The 22,385-nt window shown below is 41.3% G+C and overlaps 1 protein-coding gene across 1 annotated transcript in view; it reads left to right on the forward strand.

Annotated features, from left to right (window-relative positions):
* Positions 1-20,157: 20,157 nt before the first annotated feature.
* Positions 20,158-22,385, forward strand: part of LVRN (laeverin) — a 31,678-nt gene continuing 29,450 nt past the window's right edge. Inside the window, exon 1 of the mRNA XM_041459100.1 lies at positions 20,158-20,672. Within this exon, the coding sequence (XP_041315034.1) occupies positions 20,158-20,672 (515 nt within the window). The remainder of the gene's footprint in view (positions 20,673-22,385) is intronic.

Below are 22,385 nucleotides of genomic sequence, written 5' to 3' on the forward strand. Positions count from 1 at the left end.
TTGTAGGGAGAGGTTACAAGCCAGGCTTATACCATCTGGAATTTTTTCTTTCTTAGTCTTAAGCACCAGGAAACAGGACCAGGAAATCCAGAGCTCTGGCCATAGAGAATGAGCTTTTCAAAAAACCTCACTCTGGTTTTAACAGAGTTGAACTTTTCATTTGGGACTCCACTCAGAATTAGTGTGTATAGCTGCATGCTGGGAAGGAAACCAATGAACCTACAATTTACATTTCTGAGACCAAGCAGTACTGATTAAACCAGCTTCCTTGACACCCTTGCAGCACTGTGCATAAAACTGTGACAGGAGCAATGGAAACTGAAGCTAGATCTTGCTTTGAACACAGGGTAGCTTTATTTAACTGAGTATTTTTTAATGGGACTAATGGGTTAAGCAAGTTTCATAAAGGGTCTGGAAAGTAGGATGAGGGGCTGAACCCTGTGATCAAATTTGCCAGTGTTGCTCCATGCATTTTTGTACTCTTGTGTACTCCTGGGACCTCTGTAATTCTGGAAGCCTCTTTGATATTACAGTTTGCACAAACTCCTCTAAAGAGTGCAAAAATTGGCAAAGACTTGCAAAGACTGGTCTAAACAAGTCTGTCTCTCCAGGGTGAACCTCAATGACAAACTCAGCATCATTTTGAAACCACATGACGTATCAAACCACAAAATCCTAACATTCCTAAATGGTTCACAGTATGGCTGTGTGTGCAGAGACAAGAAGGTCCATTAGGCCATATTTAAAAGGCATTTGAACACCTAACTACTACTGTCCTAAGCCAAGGTTCATGAAATAACTTTGGACCTCTGCTTATGGTGCTCTTTTTTCTAGCTAACAATTTGTTTTCAAACAGAAAAGATTGCTTAGAGAAGCAATCCAAATTAAAGTTCTTTCTTTACACAGATAAAAAACCCTGCCTGTAATCTGCCCAGTTGTAGATGAACGAACTAATGATAGGCTCTGCCTTAAGGTAAGGAATTGCAGCTCTCCATATACGTCCTTGTTTGGATTGTCTTCCAGACTTCAGAAAAAAATAGTCAAACAAGATTTAAAACAATAAAAGGGGATTGGAGTGTCTTTCTGCCACCTGGATTTCATGGCTCAGCTTCTTCTCCAGTGGTTTTGGAGAGCTAGGCTTCTGAGAGTCTATCCACCAAGCAACACAATGCATGGGAAAATAATCACTGGGGTGCTGAGAAAAGAAACAAGGATTAAGTGTTTAAAAAAAGCAAAACAATCAGTGTCTGGGTGGATGTGTCTTCCTGAGCATATCATGAAGTCCACTTAACCTTGTTAACCACTCAGTGGAAAGGTGCTAAGATCTGTGACACCAAAACAGGTGATTCCTGGAGGTTCTGCATACTCCCCCTGGTTTAGGGCTTTTTAGGGTTCACTGAGCATCCTGACTTGGGGTTTGGTCCCTTGCCAAGCTGACTGACATTTGTGAAGGCAAACAAAACAAATTCGTTGGAGTGTCATATGAATACATTATATTTTGAGAAGGGTAAAGGTAAACATTTCTAGCCCTAAATTAATATGATTAAATGTAAAACAAATTATTCCAGTTGAGAAAGGAATGCAGACTGGATGCATGATATTCTCAGTTTTCCTGTTAAATAGAAGTATTTCCCCACAAAAGGGAGAATAATGTCTCTGGAGTTTTTAGGAGCGGGAAAGCAGCTACATGTTGCAATGTAGGGACATTTTTTTAGCTGAAGCCTTCCTTATTTTGATTTTTAAAATGTATTTTCCTCTTACTTTCCATACAGCAGAGCACGTGTATTGTTTCCTGGAACAGGAATATGACCCATCCTTATCCAGAGAGCTTTAGCCAAGCATTACTTTCAAGCAGCAATATCCCATGACAATTTAATCTTAAGAAAAAGAGAAGCTGTATTAGAGTGCAATTCCTAAAAGATCAGAAATTGCCGTTAGAATAACAATGTTCCATGTACCTGCTGAGACTTGGTAAGTAAACCAGAAGGAAAGACAAGCTATTCCATGAGCAGCAGAACTAGTGAATCCTGATTTCCTCTAAAACCATGCACTCTGTCACCCAACACCAAGCCAGTTACCCTTCCAGTATCCTGGGAGATGTGCCTCTCAGTAACTTGAGATCTTGCTGTGCTCGCAGATTTCCCAGTTCACCACTTTCCTCTGTATTCTTGTCTCTTTTCCCACCCTCTGTGTTTCTGAGGTGAGGGGACAAACACTGGCTACAGTTAAGAACAAGCTAATGAGCCAGGCAGTGCCACATGCCATGGGAACAGCCAAAACCTGTGGGATGGATGGCCTGCCTCGCCACGCCAAAGGAAATGGTGTATAGCAGTTCCCTCAGCAAGAACACTGTATTTCATTTTTTCTCTCTGTAGATACAGAACACCTGGGTAATTAAATGTCTTTGAGATGTCTGGTTTTGTCACACAGTCTGAAACGGATCAACAGATTCAAAGATGAGAAGAAACTGAAAAAGCTTTCTTCCTTAGATACATGATAATAATTGTGTATCTGCCATTTAGCATGGGTAAGCATAGCTTTAGCTATTTGAGACATCTGGATGGCATGTAATGATTGTAGTATGGAAACTTAGATATATAAATAAACAATTAGTAATCTACTGCAGTTGGGTAATTCAGTGGTTATGAAGTTTAGCATAAAAACCAACTGGCTGCCCTGCCATGTTGTAGAGCTGGAGGATTCATCCAGCATTATTAGTGCATGGATGCAGTGTCTGCTCTTATTTCCTTAATTATGTGATGTGTAAAGAACAAAAGTTGAGCTCCACAGATTCTCAAAGTTTTTTCTCTGTTTATAGAGTAACCAGTTCTGACTTCCCAAAAGACATATTATTTAGAATTGGATAAATGTGCTTAGGGTTTGGAAAGTTTTATTTGTTTTCTTCACCTAGCCATGCCAACTGTGTTCTAACTAATAAACACAGGTATATTAAATAATTTTTTTAAAGTTCCAATACATTGTGTTTGTGGGAGTTATGATGTCATAAACATGTTGCATGTGTTATTAACATGAGCCTATCTAGAGAAAAAAGTGCTTTAATCCTTACATGAATACTAATCCAGATTCTTTTATGAATTTATTTCCTTCCATTATGTATAATTTTTCTTTCACTGTGGATCCTCACATAAGGCAGTAGTTTATTTTAAGTCTTTTCTTATATTTCTTACTAGGATTTAAAACTTGACTGATAACATTTTTGTATAATCCACATCACTGTAAGTGCTGTAACTTGATTACTCTCCAGAGGTCTTTTCATGTTGATCACATTGGGATGGCTTTCTTCATGTGGCTAGGGCAATTATATTAAAGTCTGAAGAACCAAGGCAGTATGCTTTGGAAAGTGGCTGTTTTAACTGAATCTGAAAGTATAAGCTATTCCATACAAGTAAATGCCATGTAATGGAAACATAGGAAAAAAAATGTTCAAAATTATATGTGCTTTTCTTGCAGCTCACAAAATAACTTTTACTAAAGGCTGGTTCAGCTGTTACAAATAAAATATGTTTCCGATTCAGTTGCTTACTTCTTTTGGATGCCAAAGTTACTTAACAGACAGCCTTTTGTTTTCAAAGCTATTAAAAATTCTGGACAATTAAATATCTATCTTCCTATTTATTGTAAAGAGACTTTAGCATCTGTCTGTTTCAAATGAGATGCTTGATTCACTCTCTGAATGCCTCCAGCAAAGTTTACTACTTTGTGCAGGTGAAAAATTCTGATTTTTTTTTTTCTATTCCTCAACTCCCTTGTTTTATTCTCTTTCTTCTTGTACAGGATATAAAAGGTCCATTTGTCTTTAACAAATGAATCCATTGTGTATTGTGTATGCTCTTTGTGCCTTTTTAGTAGCCTGTAGTAGTTTGTAGTTTTAGTAGCCTCTAGCTGTTGCTTCTAATCAATATTCCTCAGAATTTTTAGTAGCCTTTAGTTATTGTTCCTACTCATTATTAACTTGCCTTACCTGCCTGGAGAAGGGCTCTGCCTGTGTCCCAAAAAGCTCTTCAGAGCTGCACAGACTTTATCAAACAGGACATCTCTCCTTTACAAAGCCTCTTGTCATTCGTGCATGATGGATTGCAGATTGCTCATCAGTCTGAGATTCTGTGCTGACTGCTTGTGCCACAGTGTCTCCTGCCTCTGTTCTGCTGTCTTGGGAGGACTCAGCCTTAGCAATCTATTAAAAAGTGCAAGGCTAAAACAGATAAGCCTCAAGACAAAGCGGAAGTAAAAAGGGGCTCCTGAGATGAGTTGCAGAGACAGATGCAGTGTAGGAAGTGTGAAAGTGTAATTCAAGACAACAACCTTGTGCTGCTTCTCAGTTTTTTTTAGGACCTGTAGCATGCCAGTACATCTCAGACAGTATCTCTACTTTTCCCTGACCTCCAAGCATAAAAAAGGGTTGCTGGCCAGTGAAACTGGCTGTGCCCTACAACTGTATAGCTTAGCTGTGTTTTGATGGGTTTGGCTTTATTGGTTACTGAATGACAATAACAGAATCTATATCTTGGTCTGTGCTTTCTCCCCAAGGCTCTCTATTCCCATGATTCCCTGTTTGCAATGTCAAGATCGTGGTCTTATCCTCACTTGTCAAACCCAGATAAACTAACCACAGGATCACGGAACCCAAAGAGACCTCACGTCTTTCTTAGTGTTACAGCTGAATGAACCTGATGAGCTTCATCAGGCATTTTACTATTCCAGTTTTCAGATGTTTTCTAAATCTTCATCTGCCCTGTGCTGTCCATTGTAAGCAACAACAATTTAATATGTGGAGAGCCAAAGGACAGGCCTTTTTGGATGCTCCTAGGCAGTATATACTGTATAATATTTCTGAGAATTTTGGGCATGCAGCCAGTTTATTTAAAGGCAGCAAAACAAAGACTAGGGTAAATTTTCTCTGTTAAACAGCCTAACATGAAAAAGTTAAAGTGACAGAATGCTAAAATAAACAGGTCTGGGAGCAAGTGTCTCCAAACACATGGTAAAGTCAGCATTGTGCCTCCGCCAGCCACTCTGTTTTTCTTACCATATGCTGGCAAGGAGTCTGTGGCTCTTTGAGTATATCCTGTCTCTCAATCAAAAACAAAATCTTTCTATGGCCTGTACATTGTGCAGAAGTCTTCCCAACCATTCCATAAATCTTTTACATTTTTTTCACATACAGATGGTTTACATTTTCCATTCTCTTTTATATCTGCATTGGATAAAGTTTTTTTTTATCTTACAGTGACTTCAATTGAAAAATAACACCCATGCATTATGCCATTATATCACGTTTCTTTGTTTGAGAAGGAGTCTGAGGAGAACTCTTCTAAGTTTAGTACCTTTGCCTTAGAAATCTTGGACTTTGTAAACCTTTTTGACGTGAAGTACTCATTGAAGGCTCTGTAAGAGTTAAGAATCAATAATTTATGTGGGATTCCATCTGCACTTTCCAGGCAAAAACCTCAGAGGTGGAGGATAGTATTTTTTCTTGATTTTTCTGGGCTCTTGTGCCACAGTGTCTCCTGCCTCTATTCTGCTGTCTTGGGAGGACTCAGCCTTAGCAATCTATTAAAAAGTGCAAGGCTAAAACAGATAAGCCTCAAGACAAAGCGGAAGTAAAAAGGGGCTCCTGAGAAGAATGGTAACATTGATGTGGTTCAGAAAAAGATGATTTAGTACCCTTCCAATTTGCTTCTCCAAAAGTACTTTGTTTGTTTTCATACTATAACAAGACGAGTGCTTTCTTCAGCCAGTGCTGCCAAGAAGAGGGTGTAGCCTCCATGCAAGTCATTAGTTCATTAATTCAGCAGTCTAAACACAAAGTTTAGAAGGCAAAGTCATATCACTTGCAGTAATTTGGCTTTATCCCAGTGTTCATGATAAGAAACAGTTTTGTTATGCTAACCCAGAGTTTGGTCTGGCTTGTCAGCCATTGAAGATCTAGATTTTAACTGGGAAGAGTACCATGCTAGATTGTCATTCAGAAAATGATACTGCACAGGCATTGACAATCGTTACATGGAATTTAGAGAAGGAAATAATTCAATAAATGTGAATGGAAAGGGGGCAATTACCACTTCATCATTGCTTCTCTTTTTCCACTCTTTGAATTTCTTCTTCAAGGGGACGGGGGAGGTTTATGTTCTTTTCCTTAGCTCTCACAGACTGTAACATTGGCTCAGCACAGAGTCGGGGGGAGTGAACAGCTGCATGAAGGCAGGAATAAATAAAGGACTGAAGGAGGACAGGAAGTTTTAAAACCAGTACTGTCACTAGAGATGTGTAAGATGAAATTGCACCTTCCACAGAGATGAAGATTTGTTAACATACCAGAACTCTCACAGAGACATTCTGTGTAAGTGTATATATCACGTGCCCTGAAAACACAGAGCTGGCTGCAGCAAAAAATCCAACTACTGAAAAGTTACAGGATTTCTACATATTTTTCTTTTCACTTTAGTTGAAGGATCTTTGCTGAATTCTAAGTGCTTCACTCTGAATTTAGAGCTTTGTAGATTTCTTTGGTGCTTCTTTTTAATAGTATATGTATTTTAAGTTATCATTTCATTATATGTCTGTTAGTAATGTTTTTTATTAGAAGTATTGTAGATATTTTGTAATAAATACATTAAGACTTTTTTCAGTAAATTAATTACAGAGGATAGGAAGTTGTAGTCATTATTTAATTGTTCACTGTTTCATAACTGATATTAAAAAGGATAATATGACTGTACAAAATTAAGACATGAGCAATTTAAAAAACATTTCAAAATTAAACCAGCTTGGAAATTATACAGTCTGATATATTTGAAGTGTTTTACTTCACATAACTCAAAAGTATCACTTTAATATTTCTCACCAAAATTAATGATTCCTATTTTTTGCTCAAGATACACACATATTCTACCTCTGCCTTCTAGCAAGGTTGGCCTGGGTAGTTGTGCTAGCTAACAGCTATGAATTTTTCTGTCTGCAGTGGGCAAGAGTAAAGCTGAGCATGCAGCCTTGAGCACACCGCCTCAGTTGTGAGAGGCTTTTGAAGAGTAAGTAAAGAAACAATAGAATAAAAAAAAGTCAAAGGAGAATAAAAAATCATGATACCAGTATGCTGGATGTAAACCCCTAGTGTTATTTAACTACTTACAGTCTCTGTTGCTGGTTATTTGGTGCTTATCTGTTTTTTTTGGACCTCAGCAAGCTGTGCATTTGCTTTTATTCATTTCACCAGATGGCTCCAGTGAATTGTGTAGTCAAGATCTGATTCCCGGGGCCATTAGAGGGCCTGGTCCTTTCTGTATGGTAAGATGCTTATTGAGCTCTACCCAATAAGATCTCTTCTGATCCTGCAGTCATTTTGTTGTAATCAATTTTACACAGAAGAGGGTAGATACTTTTGAAACAACCACAAAAACTTTTTATGTCAACTAGAGAGAAGTACGTTTACACAAAGCATTCAGTGTAAAGGTTGTAACATTCGACCTCTAATAATTTCTGTTTTGGTTTTGAGGCAACAGTCTTTCTACAAACATTAAAACATGTAATGCAAATAAGGGATTGATCATTCAGAATTTCTCCTCTCTTTTTTTCCACCCCTCCTGTTGGAGCTCTGTTGTACCAGTTCTCTGATTATTTGGACCATTCCTGGAATTCTTGCTTTTAATTTAAAAATTCCAGAAATGTTGTTCTGCAGCTTGTCTTCATCTTTTTTTGTAATTGCAAATGAAATCATTTTTGCTGGCAGAATTCACAATACAGAATAAGAGAATCTCTAACTGTCCTAACCAGCTGTGTATGCTCAGATTCAGTGTTTCTCATTTGAAAAAAAAAAAAAAAAAAAAAGCACGTACATAAGATGTGGCATTTTGTGAAGGTATCCTGAGATCTATTCCAGTGTCAGACAGCAGAAAAGTAATAATGTGCATATACTTAGGGCAGTGTGATGCCAAACTTTTAAAAAGGGCTTATCAGAAATTGATGCTCTTTTAACTGGCAACATTCCTCAGTTAGAGACACATGGACGCCTTCCTTTTACCTGTAACATTCATACTTTTACATGCCTTCATCCCACACTTCTTTCCAGTTCCAAATCTGTCACTCATTTCCCACCACATGACCTCTTTCCCCTTCTGCTAATTTCAGGAAAGCTTCTTTTTTTGGCACAACAGTCACGGCAATGGCAAGTGTGGGTGTGGCACTACACTGGCCATGCCCAGATTTCTGCATGTGAGGCATTCATGCCTGCAGGTTAGATGGTAGATGAGGCAATAGGCACATTTTGGTGTCTGTGATCCATTTTCTTCAAACTGCTGGTGAGTATAATTATTTCACAACTGCTGGATAGATAAGTGGATGATAAAAATTGTGAGTTCCTCTATGGTACTGGATATATAAGCAACACTCTAACAAGAGTTCAGGCAAGGAAAACTGATGGCTGCAGAAGTGGAAGATGTCTCTCCTCAGAGCAGCTTGGCCCTATCTTCCCTGTGCTATGTTTCGTTGTCTCATTGAGCTGTGAGCTGCTGGGGTAGCGGGGAACCTTCCTGGATGGACCCTCTCTGATGGTACTAAGGGATACAGCATGGCAACAGAGATATCAATAAACACAGATGTTAGGCAAAAGTTAGCTTGTTTGCAGCTTTACGAGGAGAGTTGTGATGTTAAAATGAAGTTACCATTCCCCGTGGTAAAGTCTTTAGCTCTTGCCTACTATGATCACATCGCTTTGTTTTAGGGTTGACACAATGAATTTGGGAAGAGTACTGAGATAATTCTTGGGATACACGCCAAACTCCATTATTTCTGCTACATACCCACAGCAAGGAATCATTAAGATATTTAAAGTAATCCCTGACTGCCATTTTATGATACAATAAAATATGTTTTTGCAACTGAAGTGTCTATTATGTGAGAGAAGGAAAATGATGATTAAGTAGTGTAACAATAGTGGCATACTGCCAGGGCTTTGGCTCACTCGCACTTTTTATAAATACAACTGTGTTAACTAAACTTTAAAAACATTTTCAGTTTGAGACGTAAAATCCACAAAAAGTGACTATGCAGTAGTTCTGGTTTTGAGATGGAGTTCAGAATAGCTGCATTTGGTTCAAAAAGTTTGTTTGGGATATTCCCCCTAACATTCTTTTGAAAAACTACTTCTTGTAGAAGATTCTCTAGAGATTTGGTTAACCCATAATAGAATATGAACCCCATAGAATATATATAGAATATTATATTATAGAATAGAAATATTAACCCCATAAACAGAATGTGATCAGTGTGCAGTAAAGAAATTGAGAATGGAGTAACTGTAACTTGGTGTGCTTTACCATTCAAACAGAATTATTTAAGAGAAAGTTAATTACCAAGGGAAAAGAAGATGTATAAGGAGAAGCAGCTATTGAAGAAGTAGTGGAAAGGATAGTGCTCTTTCTTTGGAAGGTATATTGTCTACTGTGCTTTACATTGCTTTTTACACTTGACAACATCTTCCTGGCCCAGAGAAGTAGAGGTTAAATACTCTACACCCATATAACACCAAATTAATTGCATTGCTGTCTATATAATTTCTGGACAAGTCAGCACCCACTCTCTATTTCATGACAGCATTGGCCAGAGTTATCATCCAGAGACTTGAAGAAAGACAGTGAGATGAAATCTACTTTTGCCCTTTGTGCTTCCTAAGTCTAAATGCAGGCAAGATGATTGGGTTCAACACTTGAGATTTCCATGTATTTTGAAGTTAAATTGGACAGATTGTTGTAAAGGTTTGGGTTCTAATGTATTCCTGTTTGTATCCAGCTTTAAGAAACTGCTCACAAATGTCTCTTTGTTCAATACAGGTGAGGTATCTCAGCCTTCACCTGTACAATACTTGCGAGAAATCTTTGCTGAATATGTTTTAATGTAATCTGTGCAATATAAGCGTATCCCAATTACATGTTGTGTGTCATCTTTACTGTGAAATATGTTATCTCTGGTCCAACCAAGGTGAAGAACAGAAAAAAGGGGAATCAGCAAAATGTGTGTAATGTTACTCTGCACAGTGGTTTCCAAAAATTTGCTGCAGTAAAAGGCCAGCGCTGGTGTCATTTTTTTGACAGGCCTGGAATTATTTTCTTGCCTTTCACAATTCATGCCATAATCATTCTGTGTTTCAGTACTTTCACTTTCCTTGTTGCTCTTTCTTCTGCATTTTGTCTTGATTATGGAAGAATACCCAACCAAGGCTCAGGGTTGTTATAAACTGCCTTGAGATGAGTAGTTGTTGCTGATGTGTACTCTCTATGCTGAGCTTCATCTTTGTCTATCAACCACAGCACGAAAAACCTTTCCTGTGAAGTATCTGTTTATAACCTCTAAGGTGCTATCAGCTTAAGCAGAGTATGGAACAGTAGTCAGCTGAAGGGGAAAGAGAACACTTTGTTCTCTTACAGAAAGGAACACTTCAGAGTTCACATTTTATTGGCACATACATTATTTTGTGCACATGGTGAGAGAATAAGTCATGCAACAGGGGACCAAGAGAATATTAAATGAGTCAACATATTGAGGAGGTGCTTGAGAAGGGTAATCAAAACCAGGAGGGTTTGTTACTTCAGAAAAGGAAACACTACAAAGAATAGACTGTTCCTCCTGGACATCACTTGAAATGTGCATGAAATGGGTGTGGGTTTGGTAATAAAAGCTCAGCTTACTTGACAATCTTCCAATAGCTTCCCGTGAGTTCCCAGAACAAAAGTTATTTAGAACTTCCATTCTGTAAATGAGCCCATGATAATCCTGGTATAGTTATGCTGGACACCTGCTTGGGCTTTGAGGTTTATCTCTCCTGAAGTGTCGACTTCAGGGGATGGGACATGGGTCTTGTGGGGTTCAGTTTTAAATTCTGGTTAAAATTTTAGCTGGGATCATACATCATTCTGGTCAGAAGTGATCCCAGGGAAGAAAATTAAGGACCATTCATTATGCAAGAGACAGGAACTGAAAATGTGTGCATGTCCTGTGGTGTGTGCAGTGGTCTCTCTAGAACAGGTGGACTGATGTAGGACAAAGGTGGTGCACTATGGCTCCAAGTGGGATTCAGTGATACTTAAGATGAATCTGAGTCAGTATGATACCAGCACAGTAAAGGAATTACAGTGAGCCAGAGAGTTCCTTCAATATGTGAATGAAACTCCTTTGGAACCACTGTGAGGTAAGAGTCTTAAGGACTAAAGTTCACCAAAAAGACATAAAGAGGTTTTTTCCTCCAAGTTACTGAGTGTATTATAAATTTGCCAGAAGTCACTAGCTAAGACTTTAACAAATAATTCTGGCATGTGAGGTCCAGTCACCACAGCAGATCATCCCAAAGGTTTGCCAGGCAATAGGAAGGGAAGAATCCTGGGGCCCCTCTTCTTTTGAGTGGCTAGCACTACAATACCATGCTCTTTTGCAATGTCAGCTTTGAGCTTCTCATGGCCTGAAGCTTTGAATACTTTGCCAGGATGTCCTTGCTTTTTCCATGGTGTTTGTTTTGGTTTACCTGCCTGCTAGGCTCCCCTCTTACCTTACCTCACAACTAGATTTGCTAGTTTCTGAAGAATGAAGAATGTGGCTAGCAGCCTATTTCTGTACTTCATCAATGTTATTCTTTCTGTTTCCAGAGCAAACTAATAACATATGTTGCATGCACCCAAACTTTCTCAGGTTGAACTTGTCCTAGTTTTCAGTCATTTCTCAGTTATGGGTTGGGATTTTTTGGCACAGAGACAAGGGGAGGGGTACACAGGTTTCTGTCTCCCCTGTACCAGACATGAAGAGTGGGATGCTCCTTTTTGTGACATATCCCTCTGTCCCTCATAGAGATTTGATAATTTCATGGTTTAGATTGATCATAATGGTACAAATTCCTCATGACTTTATGAGAAAACTAGCATTCCTGCAGTTTGGCTTCAATGATTCAGAAATTATCCCCTGAATTAACTAGCAACTGGCTGCCTTCTAGGCCCTGTACCTTCCTCTGGTTTCTCCTCACCTTGCTATCAGCTCATAGTCTTCTTCTCTCTGATCTTCATGTCACTACTGCCATCTTCCTCAGAAGTGCATCCTGACTCTGCTCTCCTAGGACTTTTCCCATACCATCTCAAAAACCACCACAGCACACTTTGTAGTTGGTGGCATGAGTCAGTCTGCAGTCCCACAACTCTGTCAAAAGAAAGATCAGAAATACTTCCCAACTCTATTATTGTTACTGAGCCATTCTCAAGGCATCTACTGTATCATTAGTCCTGAAAGAAAATCCTCCTTTTGTAACTCTGGCTTTTCCAACACAGACAAATGTACAGAAGTGTTGTATTGGGTTTCTTCTCCATTCAGGGTTTTGCTTTGGGTTGTTTTGTTGTTTTATTTGTTTGTTTGTTTGTTTAATATAAAGAGATATCCAAAGGCTCACCCACATATTTTATTCTATTGTGATCTTTTCTGCACCAAAGACAGGATCTACTAGCTAGTAGCATTATTATTTTATTCACATTAATTTTATGTGAAAAATGTATTCCTATCCTATTGTGAGTAGGAATGTCCTATTTCTGTAACTTATTTTATGCCACAGTCTTTGTAGAAAGCTGATTTGTACAAGAGCTCAGAGTACATTCCTTCCACTGATCCATCTATGCAAAAGATTTATTAATTATATTTTGTAATTTATTTATTTTGAGCTTCTTCCATGATACATGTTTTCTTGAGACGTGTCACATGTCACCAAGTGTAGAGACTTGCCAAAAATATTGGAACTCTCTGCCCGCCAATCACACAGGCTTAAGAGACATTTTTGGTTTTTAATTGTCTCATTGGATCAGAGCGTTTGGAGAACAGATGAGACCAGATTTAGGATTTATCAGAGCAAACCTAGCAAGTAGAAATTAAGAACTGCAATGGGACTGCAAGCTGCACCACGACAAGAATTCTAAACAGGTACTGTGCTCTGGGATGCCAGAAAAACATACTAAGGGGTTAAACTGGAGACCTGCTTTATTCTGCTTATAAATCATGCTCAAACCTTAGTACATTTCCGCCAAAGGCCTGCCAGAAAGAGGCCCTGGAAAACAGGCTGTCTATGGAATGTAGGGATATACAGAGCTCTGGCCAATTTGATCACAAGTTGACACGTAGCCACATTCTGCAGCAAAGCACAGGTTTGTTGGACCAATAAAGAGGAGAGTGTTTTGTGAACTTCTTCAAGAAGTCTGTCTTTCAAAATACGATACCTGGAATCTGGGGATAAGGATGATGTGTAAGCTTTATATTTGTTGGAGTCTTGGGTCTTTAAGTCTCTGTCAGCGTGGGAATTCCCACTGGTAATCTTCAGGTCAGGCTGGTTTAGTGAAGATTTTAATGGGAAAAAAAAAGTGTGGGGGAATAACTGTACTAATTTCTCAGTAATTTTTGAAAATCTGACAAATCTAAAAATGTGACAGTTTATAATCTTAGAAGACAGATTTAAAACAATACTTTGGAATGTGAACTGTATATACTTTTTTTTGGTCTTTTTGATGATGATGAGCCAATGGAGCTTGCTGTAGATGTGCAATAATAGAGCTCTGTTCAAAGCTAACTCCCAGTACAGAAAAATTGAGCATTTTCTTGGGAAAATGGACTAAAAAAGATTAAGTTGACATTTAGAGGTATGATGACCCTAAAGAAGCAAAGCAGTCAGTGGGACAGAGGACCCAGTGCCCAAAGCATGTGCATTTCCAAGGAGTTAACTTTGGATTAGCTGTGATGCCCTGGACCTCTCTCTTCTGTGTCCTGGCCCAAATGCCTATCAGTGGCTGGAATGCACAATGTGCCCCAGGAGAGAGGCTTCAAAATTCCTGACAAAGACTGAGCATGGCCCACTCTTCTGGACAGCTGGACTAGCTGGCACCAGCTTAGTGCAGATGAAGAGGTTATTTCCAGCAGGAACAGCCACGGCTTTGTCTTCTGTTATCCTCCTGTCCGAACAGGAAAGCAAGCTGGATGTGCTAAGGTTCTGCTTATTTCCCTTTCAGCTCCCTCTGCAGCTCTAGGCCTGAAGTTAGCTTTGTGAAGCATTTCCTGTACTTGGCTGTTGCATACCATCCAAGAGCCCTCCTTGCAACAAAGCAGATGAAATTAGGGGAGACACATGGGTCCTTGATCCAAATCCATTGGTCCAATTCCATGTCCATGGATGAGAAAAAGTTTACAGTATCGCAATACATAAATTTTTCAAAATTTTATTTGATATTCCTCCTTGAGAGCTGATAAATCTCAGTCCCCCGACAAGCACTCGGGGAACAAGTACTACATTCCTGGTTAATTTCAGTGAAGCTCCCAGAAAAATAATGGGCATCTAACAGCTTGTAAAACATATAATAAAAAGAGCCAACAATTTAAAAAATTACACCATTCATCATATTAAGCAATATCAATCAACTAACCACTTCCTTGCAGTCTGACAGGATGCAAGCCTGAAAATGTTGGCATATTTGGAGAAAAGCTGATACCTCTACAAGTTGTTTCTAAGTGCAGTAATAATCAGAAAACATTAAACTTCACAGGAGAAGAGGTTAAATGGTGTCTGGAACAAAGTTTCATGGACCACTCATCCTTTTTTTATTAAATCTGAAACAATTTTCTTTCAAAACTTCATTCCAGAGTGCATTGTTCCAGTGGGGTTTTTTCTTGCAAAGCATACTGATGAAAATGTGATGTTTCTTTGCCTCGGTTGCAAGACTTAGTTTATCAGTCCTATCCACTGCCTGACAAAACTTCAAAGCCAACTGATAGTATCACCAGCTATAAAAAACAACTTACAAAAATGCAGCCTCCTCATTTGTCATCTTCTGCTCATATTCTGGTTAGTGGTTTTCATGTCAGCTGTGCATACTTCTGTGTTGCTTTCCATACTGTTCTGTGGATCTCTTCACTTTTCCTAGAAACGATTTCCTGACCCTCCTTGAGGCGGAGGTGCTTTTCCCATGTATCCTAACTTCAAACAAGGCTGCAGGTCTTGCTGGCTTCTTTGAACACCCTCAGCTCTTTGTAGGAAGTCTTCAGCATTCTGAGTATTCAGTGACTCTGCTCATGGATTCATCATTATTCTATTTTACCCACACCATTTAGGGACTACTCTGTTGTCCTCCACAAGTAGAAGTACCCAAAGAAATGGCTTTGTTTTGCTCCAGTGGCTGTTCTTTCTCCAGTGGTCAGAGCTGTTGTTGCTACCCAGCATTTGCTCTTCAGATCCCAACCATTCCAGTAGTACGCACATCTACAGAGGCAGTCAGCAAGGCCCTGGTAAACAGCTCACACCTGGTATGTCAAACAAGAACAGAATTTACAGATTTTTGCATGGTTTCATCGTCTGCAAGACAGAGAATTATCAGTGGCCTGTCAGTCTGAAACACCAAGAAACATATTTTAATTAAAACATAGGTAAAAAAAACCCTCCAGTTATAGATCATGCATCATTGCCAATAATGGTAGTATTTCAAGCACGCTTCCCTGCATACAACTTTTTAAATAGATGTATAGCTTGTGGTGAAAGCACTTGATTTGCTCATATAGTGACTGACCACTGCACAATGACACCTCACTCAAAACCATTAACCTGAATTTTCAATTTCATTCTTTTTGATGGCATTGCAATGCTTGGTCAAATGTGACCCTTTTAAATTTGAAATCTTCTCCACTTTGCCTTTCTGTATTGCACTGTCCTGACCAGTTAAGACGGTGTTGTCAACACAAATACAGATCTAGGTTCAGTTGATACTGTGGCAACTTTTAAACTTACTCACAGTTCTGTACCAGGAGTGTACAAAATCTCTTGAGGGCAGAAACAGTGGAACAGAGTCTGGTGGTGGGTTTGGTTTCTGCTTGTTTGTTTGGGTTGCTTGTTTGTTTGCTTTGAGGTTTTGTTGACTTGCTTAGGTTTGTTGGGTTTTTTTGTTTTTGTTTTTTTTTTTTTTTTGTTTTTTGTTTTTTTTTTTTTTTTTTTTTTTTTTTTTTTTTTTTTTTTTTTTTTTTTTTTTTTTTTTTTTTTTTTTTTATTATCAGGGAAAGAAACGTAATTCTTTCAAGTCTAATTCTAGTTCCTTGGTGGCAAGTATCATGTGTGTTGAGCTTGATATTGAAAATACATACTCAATAAAGAGTGACATAAAATATTCATCCTGAGTCCATAGGAAAGCTAAAAACTGCTTAACGTGGTCCAGACAGAAGATAAGGTCCTCAGCTGCTCATGCTTTGTTCATCTGTATAAAACTTATTTGCAGATAAACTAACTGTGCATGGTCACCTTTAGCTCACGCTTCCTACTTCAGATGGCTGTGAACATCCTGAAGTATCCACTTATTTGGACCTTCAGAGCAATGGTAAAAATTTGTAGCTTCAGCATCTTCCATGGAATAGTTCCTGCCACAGATGCTCTCAGGCATTACAACATTTTTGGCTCTGATACATTATTGTTAAAGAAGGACAATAAATGATGCAGAGAAAATTACGCTTTGTGAAATGAGCAGACCAAGTTTTTAAAACAGGGGAGAAGGGGATTTCACTGTACACATGGATTCCTCATGCCTAGAAGTTCTGATCTTGTAAATATAGAAGAAATCAGGTACTTCCCCAAAACCTGAAGAGGAAACATGATCAGGTCTATTAAAAACAAAGTTTGAGGAGTGCTGATCACCCTTGACTGAATGCTGGAATTACCATATAAGCCATCACTCATCCTCAAATTAGAATGAACAAACCACTAAGAATGTGATTGAGGGGATCATCTTTCAGCAGAAAAACTATTTCACATTGCTTAAACATGTGAGTGTCCTATTTCTTGGCATTCAATAGATATAAGTTATGATGACATCACAATATTTTTTTATGAAAGCAATACTATTAATCTTAAAATATTGAAAAACTTTAGGGAAGGGTCAGTAACATTTTGCTACTTGAAATATGTCAAATTGCCTGGCCAGCTGCCACAGGAAGTGTTGTTTACCTTACTGCACCTTAATAGACAGTAGATCCCATGCTGTCAGGTGTGACCTTTCTCTGTTGTTCAAAATTTAGGGGACACCAATAGTACTTTGAACAGCTGGTGAGCATGGCACAGACCCCATAATCTGAAACAAGATAGTAAAGTTTGTCAGACACTTTGGTGCTCTTCAAAGCGACAGAATGGACTTCTGTTTTAACAGGTGATTTGTTTCAATCTTCATATATGTTTTAAAAGCTTCTTCTGACTTAAATATAAACCTCCTGTTTCCGTTCAAGGTCAGGATTTGATCTGTGCTACGGCCTGAATAAAAAACTCCGCCTGGCTTGCCATGGTCAGAGTGCCTGGGTCAGAGTGTCTGGGACCGCCTGCACCTTCAGCTCCAGGAGCATGTCATTCAGATGTCTTAACTTTGCAAAGTCCAGCAGAAGGGATAAACTATAATATTTGCACCAGAAGCTCCTCACAGGTTTTATACTGCATGCAAATATTTTCCCAATTCTAACATTCCCTGGTATATATGTTTCCATCAGGAGGGGAATGTCCAGTTGTGGCCTTCACTCATCAGTCACTTTGTGAGATTATAAATTATTTGAGAGGAAAAGGTAGTTAAACAACACTTTTAAAAACATTTATTCTAACTCATAACTATTGTGGGTTTATTATGTGTTAATGGAGGAAAGGAGCAGGTTTGAATTCTCCACTGAAAACATGAGAAAATAAAGTGTGTTTTACAAACATGAACTGTAAACTTTGAAACATATCCCGCACTGTTAATAAGGGCAACTTTCCCATGGGTCTTTTCACAGATGTGGAATGAAATGCCTCAGTTTTAACTTTGCCTGTGCATTGTTTTGAGGAGTTGGGTGGATGAGAATGGCTTTACTGAACAGTGTTTAGGATGAATTAAAAAAAAATTTGAAAACAGGACATGGAAATCCTCCTTAATTTTCTAAAATATCTCTGCTCTCCTTGCCATCATGTCCTTCTCTGCAGTGCTGTCTTGTCTATTCTGATCTTTCTGGAAGCATATTCTTCTTACCTCGTCTTCTTAGTGTGTCAGTGCTTCTTCTGTGGGATGGATCAGCTCTTTGGACTGGCACAACAAACTCTTTCCCAAGCTTGCAATGTCAACAAGAAGGAAAAGATACTTTCCTAAACACTTGAATACAGTTTCTGTGAAATATTTAAGTGACATGCAGCAGGTCATACTTGTTGGAGGGCAGTTAGTTCAGGGCTGCAGGTCCAGCAACCTCCAAGGAGTTGGCTAGAGGTTATTGTAAAGCCTTAATAGGAGAACAATGTGATGGATGTTGCATAATATGTTAGGAGAAAAGAGAGAGGCTGCTGATGTGCAAGATGAAGAGTAAAGTTACATGAGGCATGTGCAAGAGTGATGGGTTAAGGGAAAAGAGTGCAAAGGCCTGAACAGGGAAACAGAAAAAGTCACACCCAGGGTGTGGGTGGTGAGGACTGGGGTAAATGAAAACCAAATGAGAAAAGAAGCACAGAAATAGAAACATACAAGTCAAGCTGTCTGAAAAAAGTAAAGGAAGATGGGTGAGCCAGCACCAGAAGACAACTTGTTGTGAACCTAATGGACAACAGCAGCAAAGGCATTGGGACAGGCATCAGATGAGGCAAGAAGAGTGGGAAGCAACCAGTGGAACAGGCTGTCAGAGGGTATTCCCCCATCCCTCAAGTGACAGGAAAACAGGTTACAGCCTTCTTCTGGAACATGAAATTTTCACAGTGCAGTGGCTCAGAGCTGTTCCCTAGACCTGGAGCAGCCAGCCTTGCTGTACCCAACATTAGGAAAGGAATACCTGTATTCTGTATAGGACAACTGGAAAAGTTATTTATCTTCATTAACAACTAAATTAGCAGGAGATACATCCTTTAGAGTGAGGTTATTAAGGTGAAATTTGCTTTAACTCTGATGACCAAACAGACTGTAATACCTAATTGATTTTGCAAACAGATGTTTGTGGAACGTGGCTCTTGTGAAGACTACAAGCTGCAGGAAATTATCTTGGGTTCAAAACAATGCAGTGGATATGTGTTTGTTGAAAGTAAATTAAAAGGGAAAAAAAAAATGAGGGGGAAACACTGCTTGTAATCTTATTTACAGAGTGTCTAAGGCAATGGACCCCAAGAACCACTGTTCTGGCTTCTGCTCCTGTTAGTGCATGGCTCATCGTGATTTAGAAAAGGAGCTGTAACTGAGAAAAAACACCAGTAAATTTTACAATGTGTCATTTTTCAATCTTGCTGGCAATCTGACCCCAGCTGCCAAACCCTTTAAGTATGTGTTTAAATGGCAACACAGGATTAATCCTATTGATTGTAATGGGGTTAACTGTGTATGGACAGCACAGTGATGTTTATAGCCTCAACTGAACTGCAAGAAATGAGACTCTAAACTATTTATTAAAAACTCAATTTGGTTGCGCCTTTATGTACCAAAGATTTTTCAGACTCTATCATCTAACGTAGATTTCCCTCAAGAACAGATAACACTCTAACCACAACACTTCCGCTTCTCAGTGACCCCTCCATTTTCTCATCTTTTTTCCTGCCACTGTGGTAAAAGATGTAGGAATATTTGTGTGGTTTTTTCTGGCCGGTACATGGGGAGCCCCCATCACCGGCCCGACGGTCGCCTCCGGACCAGACCTTTCTGCAGCCCCGAGCCGCCGCCCTGCACCGAGACACGGCCGGGACCACCGGGGGACCATTCCGTCTGTCCAGGCAGGCAGCGCCGTTATCCCTCATTCCCGGGGGCTCCTCGGCATCCAGCATCTCCCGCCCACCCCCGCCGCCGGTACGGCCACCCGTCGGGACATGAGGAGCGCCTGCTCGGCTGCCCGCCGTGGCGTTTCCCCCGCGGGCTGCTGAGGCAGACGGGACGGGGGCAGCCGGCAGCTTACCCGGCCTAAGGCTGCCGCGCCCCGCTGCCTGCCGGCCCCGCTCCTCGCACGGGGCCGGTATCCCCGGGCCGCCCGCCCCGCCGGAGCAGCCCTTGGCAGAGAGGCTTTCCCGGGACGGGGGGGAACCCGACTCCCCTGGCCCGGCTCGTCCCGCCCTCGGGGGCGCTCACTCCCCCGCCCCGTAAGTAGCGGCGGCCGCGGCCGTCGGGGCGCAGAGCGGCGGGGATGGGGACCCGCGGCGGGGGGCTGTACGTGGGGCGCAGGGCGGCGGCCGCGGGCGCCGCGCTGCTGCTGGCGCTGCTGGTCGGCCCCGCCGCCCCTCCGCCGCCCGCTCCTGCTGCCGGCTCCGTTCGCCGCCTGCCCCGCCACCTCCTGCCGCTCCACTACGACCTGGAGCTGTGGCCGCGGGTGCGGCCGGGCCAGGCCGGGCCCTTCGCGTTCACCGGGCAGGTGAACATCACGGTGCGCTGCCTGCAGGACACGGACACGGCGGTGCTGCACAGCGCCGGGCTGCGGAGCCGCGGGGCCGCCGCCGTGCGCGGGCCCCTGTCCGAGCCGGGCGCCGCCGTGGAGGTGGCGGGGCTGCGGCTGGAGGAGACGGCCGAGGTGGCGGTGCTGGAGCTCCGCGGCAGGCTCCGCGCTGGGAGCCGCTACGTGCTGCAGCTGGGCTTCCAGGGGTGGCTGGAGGAGGACCTCGACGGGCTCTTCCTCACTCGCTACACCGACCGGGGGCAGAGCAGGTAGGCGGCGGCGGCCGCTGCGGGGACCCCGAGCCCCCGCGCCGACGGCAGCGGCCGTGCTGCGGCCTCGGGTCGGGGCCGCCCGTGCCGGGAGGCTGCAGGGGCTGGCACCGCGCCGCGCGGAGCCGCTCGCTGCCGGGAGCGGGAGCGGGAGCGGGGCCTGCCCGCTCCGCACGGCGTGAGCTCCTGCCAGGGAGCGCATCGCGGGCTCCGCGGGAGCGTGCCGCAAACCCGCGCGGTGCCCAGGCTGCCGCTCCGCGCTGCCGAGAGCATCGGCCAGGCTGCCCTGGCTCTCCGTCGGCAGGTGACTTCACCTGCAGCACCGGCTGGACAACTTCTGGTCTCTCCGTGCCTTTGCCTGCAGCCAGGGGGTCAGACAGTACCTGTGCCCAGTGCCCGGGAGATGGAGCCCGTCTCAGAACCTTCATCCCGGCCCCACACATGTCCGTGTAGCGCTGACAACTCCCCACCTCCTCAGCCTGTGTCTGTGGGGAGCATGTCTTTATCAAGAACCCGGGATTCTGGCTGTGTGTTTGGGCATGAGTTTAGAGACGCTGACCACATGCAATTTCAAAAGCATGGTGGAGTGGGATGGGTGGCTGCTTCAAACAGCTGTGCCTTCCTTGTAGGTGCTATTGCACATGAACTTGTTCAGCTGTCACCAGACAATCCGTGATTTGCATTGTGCGTGCTATCAGACTGCTTTCCTACTCTTTTGAACTGCCAAATCAGTGCTGGGACAGTGTAAGCTTATTAGGTAGTCAATCATCTAAAACATTTTCACCCTCAAAATAATATTTTTCGTTTTATTTTCCTTTTTCATTTCTGGATGTGAAACCTGATAAAGAGAAGTGGAATTTAAGATTAGAATTTAAGTACTTCCACTGGAAGACAAGTTTCTCAAAATAAGAGTTTGAAGAAGAAGCAGATGAATTACTGGCTTTAAACTTATATCTTTTTTAATAATCAAAGATGTTGTGATTTCCTGGGCAAACACCAAGTCAAAATGAAAATTCGAGTATTCTTGGCTCTTGTCTATGAGTCCACTAAAATAAATTCTGTCTTAGCAGTTCATAGGCTTCTTGTTTGAGCAGGTAAAATGCAGACACAAGATCTAGACATTCAAGTCTCTGTTGAGGTTGCTCTGTAGTAGCAGTAACATGAAATCACAAAATGGATAGTTTTTACTGACATGGGGGAGGACTGTGTGGCTCTTCTGAACAAGCTGGCTTTTCCCCAGCTCTTGTGTAAATCTTGATACCATTGTCTGCCACATCTGGAAAATGCAGCTTATACAGGCCTTTTTTTTTTTTCTTTTTTTTCTTTTTTTCTTTTTGTCTTTTTGAAGAAAAAGGTGATGATTTGGTAAGCCTTTGAGAAAAGTGCAGTATGACAATAAGTATTTGAGGAAGCACATTCTGTTTTTCTTTAATTGCTGTTTCTTCATTCACTGATTGTTGTTCACGGGATTATTTGTGTAATTTAAGGAAAGAAAAATCTAGAATTTTTTTATTTATATAGTTTTATAAAAATCCAAATTAGAAAGAAACAAGTACTTTCTTACTTAATTCTGTGCCATTGATATACTCTGATGCAGTATTTATTCAATGAATAATCTAAGTGATGCCTAAAGATTTTTGGGTTTTAAGTATTTTTCATGTATTTGTAGCTTTTTAGACCATTTATATGTGGTTATAGAGATCCTGGTATTTT

This window comes from Pyrgilauda ruficollis, unplaced genomic scaffold (assembly GCF_017590135.1).
Source record: "Pyrgilauda ruficollis isolate IOZ18807 unplaced genomic scaffold, ASM1759013v1 scaffold130, whole genome shotgun sequence".
NCBI lineage: Eukaryota > Metazoa > Chordata > Aves > Passeriformes > Passeridae > Pyrgilauda > Pyrgilauda ruficollis.